We start from the raw sequence: 8,179 nt of genomic DNA on the forward strand, positions 1-8,179 counted from the left end.
CTAACAAGCTGTTCCTAAAGATCCCGTCAGGCTGTCTTAGACACTTTGGGCAAGGGATTCCTTCCAAGCTGGGCCACTTGGGGGGGGGATGGGGGCGGCCCCAGGGCGGAGGGCAGGGTGTGCAAGGGCCCTTTGTGACACGCTGCAGCACGGTCACCATGGGATGGTGGCAACGGGAGCAGATGTCAAAGGGCCCTTTGTGACACGTGCTGACATAGGAGCTGGCGGTGACAGGGCCACGCCACAGTGCTCGGTGCACGCGACGGGTCAGGACGCGCCAGAGCGGTGCTGTGAGGAGCCCCCGCACAGCGCACTCCTTTGTGTCGGACCTGGAGCTTTTCTGAAGCACTATTACTACAGGTGACCTCGAGGCCAGACCACAGGTCTTGCTGACCTGTGGCCTTCCCGAGACTTCCTTCTTAAGGTTCTCTTGAGGGCAGACCGTGGGACTTGGTGACCTGGAGCTTTTCCGACGTGTCGCCCATCCCTGCAGTCTCTGCCCTTGAGACCAGACCACAATCCCTGTCGAGGAGCCTCCTGTCCTTCTGGCACGAGCCCTCAAGACCCAAGTGCAGGACTCACTGTCTTGCAATCTTGCCAGGACTTGAGTCTTGCAGGTGCCTTCCAGGCACGACTGCAGGACTTGCTGACTCTGAGCTTTTCCGAGCCATCTCTCCTGCAAGCAGCCATAAATCCAGTCACTGCCATGGAGCAGCGACCCCCAAGAGTGCCCAAGTTGGCCTGGCTTGAGGAGGAGGAAGAAGAAGGCTCTGGAGCTGTCCTGGCACAGGAGACTGAAGAGGTGCAGGAGTTCCAGGCACCACAGGAGGGTGAGTTGCAGAGCTCGGCCTTAGGGCTAGTGCCTGTTGCCAGCTTGGCCCCATCCCATTCCATGCCATGCCATCCCCTGGTGCTGTTCCTATGGAAAGGATTGGAGAGTCTGGAGGAAGATATGGAGCAGCGACCCCCAAGAGTGCCCAAGCTGGCCTGGGTGGAGGAGGAGGAGGAGGAGGTCGAGGAAGAAGGCCCTGGAGCTGCCCCAGCACCAGAGACCGAAGAGGTGCAGCAGTTGCAGCCGCTGGAGGAGGGTGAGTGGCAGAGCTGGGCCACAGGGCTGGTGCCTGCGGCCATCTTGGCCCCATCCCATCCCATTGCATCCCATCTCATCCCATCCCACACTGTCCTGTGGACACACACCCATGGACAGCACAAAAAAGGGGCTGGGGCTGCCCCCGCAGCAGTGGCCGTGCTGCATCCCCTGGGGCATCCCGGGACTGTCCCTGCCTGGGGAACGTAGGGCTGGGCTGTGCTCTCCGGCCTCTCCCGCAGCCCCTCAGCTCTGGCTGCTCTTTGCCAGATGCAGCCATGGACGGCACACAAGAGCAGGACACCGCCCGTGGCCGCTTCCGCAGAGCAGCGCAGGTACCTGCAGCCATCCCCACCTGCGCTGGGCCTGCTGGCACTGCTCAGCCCAGCACCGCACTTGGAGCACTCCATGCAACTTCCCTGCCTTCCTGCCCTTCTCCTACAGTTTCTTTACCAATACATCAAGAGAATTGGCAAGGAAGACACCAGACCTATAAACACTGAGGTCAAGACATCCTCAGAGGTCTTGGTAGAACAGAGCAGCGCTGCCCAGCTGGATCTGCTTGTAGAGACGGCTCTTTTCAATCCAGAGCAAGTAAGCAGCCTGTGGCCAGCCTTTGATCCTCCAGCAATTGCTTGGCTTTCCCAAGCCACGCCTGCTGCTCACTTGAAGCTTTTGAGGCCATGGCAGCGTGCTGGAAGAGAAGCACTTGTCTGGGGTAGAAGCTGGGCACATTGCTGACTCCCTCTGCTAGCATTCCAAGTCTCCCTGTGCCTTCTCCAGGTGCCCGGCGTGGTGAGGTACATCCACCAGTGGCTCATGGCCAATGAGGCTGCTGAGCACAGGATGGACTGGGCCCTGATGCAAGTGGCCGAGGCAGAGCCCGATGATGTGGCCATCACTCTCCTGCGGGTGGCCCCAACGTGTGACAGGTATGGGGCCCAGCTGCCCCGAGGCCTCAGGGCTCCCCAGCCCATCACCCTGTACAGCCCTGCCCAGGGCTGTGAGCAACACAGACTTCCAGGGCCCTCTGGCTGCTCCCTTTGCCAGCCCTGCTACAAAGTCGGCCCCCGAGCCCGCTGCCGTGCTGCCAGCCTGCCCCTCAGGGGCCTGTCCCCACAGGGCTGGGCTGCCTGGCTGCTGCTGCCGCTCAGGGCCAGTGGGCACAGGCAGAGCTGGCGGCCAGCTCAGCTCCCCGCTGCTGCCCAGCCCACGGTGCTGTGTCTGACCCCGCAGAGCTGCTATGGCCATGTGGACGACCATCTTGCTCTCGCCCTGGATTTCAGAGGAAGTGACACCGCTCCTCATCAATGTGGTGGGGAGCTGGCCGCAGAAAAACCTGGGCACCTCTGATGGGGACAAGACGGCTGTCTTTTCCCTGACTGTGAGTTTCTGGAGCTGGCCTTTGCTCACCGCAAGGCCGGCCGCCTCTCCAGCAGCTCTGTTGCCTCCTTCCCCCACTGCATCTCCCTGCTTCAGGCACTGGCCACAAACCTGGCCTAGGGGCAGCTTCAGGGCCACCAGGCCCGCTGCTCCCCCTGCGTCTGCCCCGGCCTCTCCCTGCCACGCTCAGGCCCTGCCACACGGACGCCCCGGCACTGAGCGCTGTCTCGGGCTGCTTTGTCCTCTGCAGGCAACTCTGGTGATGTGGAAGATCCTCCAGGGGCCCTGTTGCCCACAGATCCTCACAGTCTATTTCCCCCGCCTCTTTGTGCATCTCCTCTTCCAAACGTACTTCAGTACTTTGTATATGACAGAGGACGTCCATACCTTCTGGAAGGAATGCCAGGAGCAACACGGCCTCTCCACCAGCCCCAACAGGTGCTCCATGCCACTCCTCCTGTCCCTGCCACTTCCCCAGCCTCAGAGCCAGCGCTCCCAGCGTCACCTGGGCTTTGCTGTGCACACAGGTTTGCAGTGCAGACCCTGAAGGCCCTGCTCTGCAGTCTCCACTTGGAGCATGTGGTGGTGGCAATGGAACGCAAGCGTGGCTGGGACACGCTGCTCTGTGCTGACACCCACCACTATGCCATGGGTCTGCTGGCCAGGTGAGCCCCCCTTCTCCCCACTGCCTCTGACATTTGTGCCCCCTGCCCGGGATGCCCCCCACAGTCCCCATGGCCATGGGCCTGAGGGCCTCGTCACCGAGGGATGGCCAAGGAGACTGCAAAAGGCTGTGAGAGGAGGGTGCCCAGGAGCAGCCACATCTCACGGGCCCAAATCCCGTCACAGAGTGCTGGGGCAATAGGACAACTGTGTCAGTCAGTCCTGGGAGAGGTTTTTCGCACCCTTGCTGAGACTCTTTCTGCCATTTTCTGCCTTCCAGGGTAATGCGCCGTGCATCCGCCCACTTGTGTAAAAGCATCTTAAGCTACCTGCTTGAGGTGCTCAGCAAACCGTTGCCACACTGGGATGTCTCTGCCATGGCATTCCTTGTGGAGGTGAGCCTGATGGCCAGCACTACCTCGCTCAGCTCCCTGCCAGCCCTGTCCCCTGGCATACCCACAGCTGCCTGGGACGGCACCCGCGCCCTGTGCTGCTGCCTGGGCCCAGCCCTGCGCACTTCCAGGCTCCTGCCGGCCGGCTCCCCTCTCACTGCCCTGTGCCTTTCAGCTCCTAGATTGCCTGGACTTGAGTGACTGTGGTGACAGCCTAATGGAGATCTTGTATAAGTACCTGTGGTACAACTCCACAGAGATGCATCACCAGGTGCTCAGGGCTCTCCTCCTGCTAAAGGACCATCCCTCCATGGTGAGAAGGGGGCAGCAGCTGAAGCCGTGTGGGCAGCATGAGGCTGGGCAATGCTGTCACTTGGCCTTGGCTGGCCTTTGCCTTGGGCGCTGAGGCAGCTCCTCGCAGCTCTCCTGCCTCCTGCTTCAGCTGCCCGAGTGCTTTGGGACAGCCCTTTGGCCTCTGGGCCCTGCGGCAGCTGCCCGGGCTTTCACACACTTGTGTTCTGCACAGGCCGAAAGAATTCAGAGCCTGACAGGAAGACTAGTGCACCTCCTGTGGGACTTGGACAGTGATGTGGCCAGGATGAGCATTGCTCTCCTGAGCTATATTTTCCTGGATGAAGACACCCCAATATCCTGGCGCAGGGCCCTGCAGCTGGCTGAGCCGCTCCTGAAACTCCTGGACAATGTAAGGCTCTGTGCCCCAGCCACGGCCACTGCCTGCTGCCCGGACACTTTGTGCCCTGTGCATTTGCAGGCCTGCGCCAATGTGGGCCACAAGAAGCCAATGATGAGGTCATTTTTCCTTCCTTCCTTTCATACAGCCTGATAGCCAGGTGCAGCTGCTCTCCATGTCTCTCCTTCGAAGAGTGATGTCTTCAGCAGAAGAAGAAGGAAGAAAGCCCCTGAAGGAACGAGTGTACCAGAGCCTGCTCCCACTCTTTTTCCACTGCCAAGATGAGAATCGGCATGTGGCAGAGGTGAGGACTCCTGGGCTGCTGCTGCGCCTTGGCAGGGGGCTCAGCTGCCTCCTGCCCTGACGCAGGCTTGCAGGCTGCAGCCTCCTCCAGCCCTTGGCACTGGGACACTCCTGTGCCCTGCCTTGTGGGGCCATTTGCGGCTCTCTGCTGCTTCCCAGGCCTCTCGGACAACGCTCCTTCGCGCGGCTGGCTTTCTGAAGAGGCCAGACCTGGAAAAAGCTGTGAGGAAGGAGAAGCTGTGGAAGTTTGCCAAGCTCGTGGTAAGGGCAGCCTGCAAGTGCCAGCCAAAGGCTAGAGAAGCCCCCTGGCCCCGGTGCTCAGTGTGTGGGGCTGGCAGCTGTGCCCCTGCCCACTGCTGCACCCGGGGGCCGCACGGCTTCTCAGGGCTGGCCGGGCACGGGAGGCCGGGGCTGGCCGCAGGCAGCAGCGCCCGGCCGAGGGACAGAGCCCGCGCCAAGCCTTCCCTCCTGCCGCTCTCTCCAGCTGGCAGACCACAGGATCCCCTTGGCCCAGCACCTGCGCCGGGCCCTGCAGTACCTGCAGGACCCACAGGAGACCCTGCGAGCGGCGGCCATCAGGGTCATCGGTGAGTCCCGAGCCCGCGCTCCCTCCCCGCCCCGCCGCAGCTCGGCCCCAGCCCCGGCTGCTGCCCCGGAAGCGGCACCTGGGCCCGGCGCCCTGGAGCCCCGGCTGCCCTCGGGGCTGCTGCTGCCGGCCTCTGGCAGCCGTGCCCTTGGGCTGGGTCAGGATGCGGCAAGGGCCCGGGCTGAGCCCTGCCGGGGCAGGAGGCCGTGTGGCCGCAGGGCTGGCAGCGCCGCTGTCAGGGAGCTGTGCTGCTGGGACCCTGACAGGCTCTGTGTTCTCAGGGATGGCCGGGGAGCAGCTGAGGGGGCAGCACGCAGAGCTCCAGGTGTTGTGCAGAGGTGAGCCATGGCAGCGGGCTGACAGTGTTGGCTGTTGGGGGCAGCTGCAAGCCCTGGCCAGGCTGTGGAGGGCTCTGCTCCCTGTGCCGATGAGGGGCGGCGTGGGCAGAGCACAGCGAGATTTCAGGGCCACGTGGGGCATTTGTGGCCAGCAGCTTCGGGCTGACCCCCTTGGTCCCTGCTCCCTCCTGGCCAAGGCAAGAGCCGGCTGGCATGGCCCTGGCAGGGGGCTCTCGCTGGGCCCCCACAGCTCTGGGATCTGACCGTGGCTCTGTTCGTCTCTCTTGCAGCCCTCGAACGCCTGACGGAGGACAGAAGCGGTGCCGTGTCAGACCTGGCACTTGAAACGCTGTATGTCCTCCGGGCCATCCAGAGTGCCCGTTACTCCATTCTCCAGAGGATGGAAGACCAAATCCTCAGGGCATGGAGGACACGGCCTCGTCTGTCGGGCCTGGGCTGGCTGCACTGCTGGAGATGTGCTCAGCGCTGACCTGAGAGGCTCTGTCTTCTGGGGCCACATGGGCCAGCCAGGATTTTTTATATCATAAGGGTTGCTCTTTTCCATTTTTCTCTTCTTTTTAGTATGTAAATAATGTAGGATATGTTAGGGCTGAGAGGCTCTATCTTCTGGGGCCACATGGGCCATCTGTTAGTTTTTGTTTCATAGAGATTGTTCTTTTCTTCGTTTCGTTTCCATCTAGTATGTAAATAATATAGGATATGTTATAAACCACAAGAGTCCCAAGACCTTTCTTTTGCTGCCCAGGGTGTGCGGGGCATAGGGGAAGAGAGGGAAAAGGGTTCTTGTGTTCAGCAACCTGCCGGGGCATGCGGTGGTGCAGGGGAAATGGCCAGAAGCCCCTTGGCCTTTGGTGGTTGTGCTGAAGCCACAAGCCCTGTGGCAGGCAGGAAGCGCCATCTGTGTCCTGCTGCCCGTGTGTTGCTGCCGTGATGGCTGAGGAGCTGCTGGAGCTCCTGTGGGGCTGCGGCGCTGCTGCCGGGCCAGGCTGGGGGAGCCCCTGAGGGCACGGGGTGCTGGGAGGCTGTGAAGGGATGAGGGGCTGCGGAGGCCCAGACGGGACAAGGCAGTGGGAAGGCACGAGGGGGATGTGTGAGGGAGTGGGTGGCAGGAGGTTCCAAGGGGACAGAAGGCCCTGGAGGAGCCGGGGTGGTGGGAAGCCCTGAGGAATTGGGTGTCAGAGGCCATAAGCAGCCCCCGGGCAGCCGCCTGGTCCCTGACACCCGGCTGCTCCGGTGCTGCCCCAAAATATCCCCCAGGCCTGCAGCAGAAGGCCTGGATGCTGGGACACCACCCCAGCAGGAGGGTGGGGACAGCCCGAGGTGCCCAGGCTGGGCTGGCTGGGGACATGGAGGGCAGGGGGTGCTGCCAGGCCACAGCCACTGGGTGCCTCCAGGAAGGGGCAGTGGGCAGAGGCAGGGCTAACGGCCAGCCCGGGCCCTCGTGGCTGCCCAGGCCACGCTGCTGTGACCAAGGCCCTCCTGACACAGAGCTCGGGGCCCACAGAGCTGCTGCCACCATGGGGAGGGTGGCGATGTCTCCTCCGGCAGGGCTGCCCAGTGGCTGCTGCCCAAGCGGCTCTGGAGCCCACAGAAACAGCAGCACAGTGTGCCCAGGAACAGCAGCAGCCCCAATGTCGGCACCTGCGCACTGAGGCGTCCGCAGCAGCCGGGTGCCAAACAGGGGGAAGCTGTGGGCACAATTGCCTTTGCTTTGGCAAAAGGCTTCAGCAGAGTTGGCCACAATGGCTTTCTCTTCACTTGCAGCCTCACAGCAACGCTTGCCAGCTTCAGCTGCAGCCTGTGCCCGTGACTGACTTGGATGGCCGTGCTTGAGGGCGAGCTCGCCTTCCACACTCAGGTGCCCCAAGGCAGCGGCATTGGCACCATCCTGAGTGAGAGAGAGAGAGAGAGAGAGAGAGAGAGAGAGTCTGATGGGGCAGCTGCCCTCCCTCTCATCTGTCCAGGCACCTTAAAGACACATGAAACCAAATTCTGGACTTGCTTGGAACAAAGGAAGAAGCAGCATGTGCTGAAAAAAGCAGGGACTTACACGGCTCAGTTTTGCTCTCCACTTGGGCAATCCCAGAATCCCTGAGCACTTGGTGTTGCAAAGTAGCATCAACATCATCCAGTCTCCAAGCACCCTGCCATGGGCACAGGTGGTGTGCAGGCACAGCTGTCACTAGAATTGGGAGAACACTTTTCCATGTTGACCTTTTCCTTTCCTGGATTTCAAGCAGAGATGAAAAAATCATCTGGTGAATGACAGGTGAATAGTGTAGCTCACAGAACTAGGAGTAGGAGTCTCCAGTGGCCCATGGTGTGTCCATTCAACCATTGTTAGATTGTCCAGTTGGAGCTCAGCGCGGTGCAGCCCGGGCACAGGCACCAGGCTGGTCCATTTCAGCATCCCAAAGTCTTGGTGGCTCCCTGTGCACCCATTGTCTCCTGAATCCATTCTTGAATTCCCAGTTACTGCTGTGCAGGACATGAGAACACAGGAGCAGCTTGTTTGGCTCATTCTTGCCTTTGCTGCTCCTGCCTAAAGGAATCATCAGGACTATATGCTGATGGAATGGGATCGCCGAACAGCAGGGACTTTGTCTCTAGAGTCTAAAACTAAAACCTTGTCTGACTGTTCAGACACTCTAAAATCCAGGGTGAGAATGACAGCTTTGGTATGGAAGAATCCTAGAAATCTTGACTTGTGATTTT

General features: G+C 61.1%; 1 protein-coding gene across 1 annotated transcript; it reads left to right on the forward strand.

Annotated features, from left to right (window-relative positions):
• Positions 1-214: 214 nt before the first annotated feature.
• Positions 215-6,176, forward strand: LOC147646726 (maestro heat-like repeat-containing protein family member 7). The gene is made up of 16 exons (XM_086873047.1): positions 215-830; positions 930-1,088; positions 1,358-1,422; positions 1,532-1,681; positions 1,871-2,019; positions 2,324-2,471; positions 2,721-2,908; positions 2,998-3,135; positions 3,414-3,528; positions 3,701-3,838; positions 4,052-4,228; positions 4,365-4,520; positions 4,679-4,780; positions 5,004-5,106; positions 5,387-5,443; positions 5,734-6,176. Exons 1-16 carry the CDS (start codon positions 707-709, stop codon positions 5,931-5,933), a joined length of 2,169 nt encoding a protein of 722 aa, XP_086729173.1. The 5' UTR covers positions 215-706; the 3' UTR covers positions 5,934-6,176.
• The last annotated feature ends 2,003 nt before the right edge of the window (positions 6,177-8,179 follow it).

This window comes from Cyanistes caeruleus, unplaced genomic scaffold, assembly GCF_971803275.1.
Source record: "Cyanistes caeruleus unplaced genomic scaffold, bCyaCae1.hap1.1 HAP1_SCAFFOLD_81, whole genome shotgun sequence".
NCBI classification, from domain to species: domain Eukaryota; kingdom Metazoa; phylum Chordata; class Aves; order Passeriformes; family Paridae; genus Cyanistes; species Cyanistes caeruleus.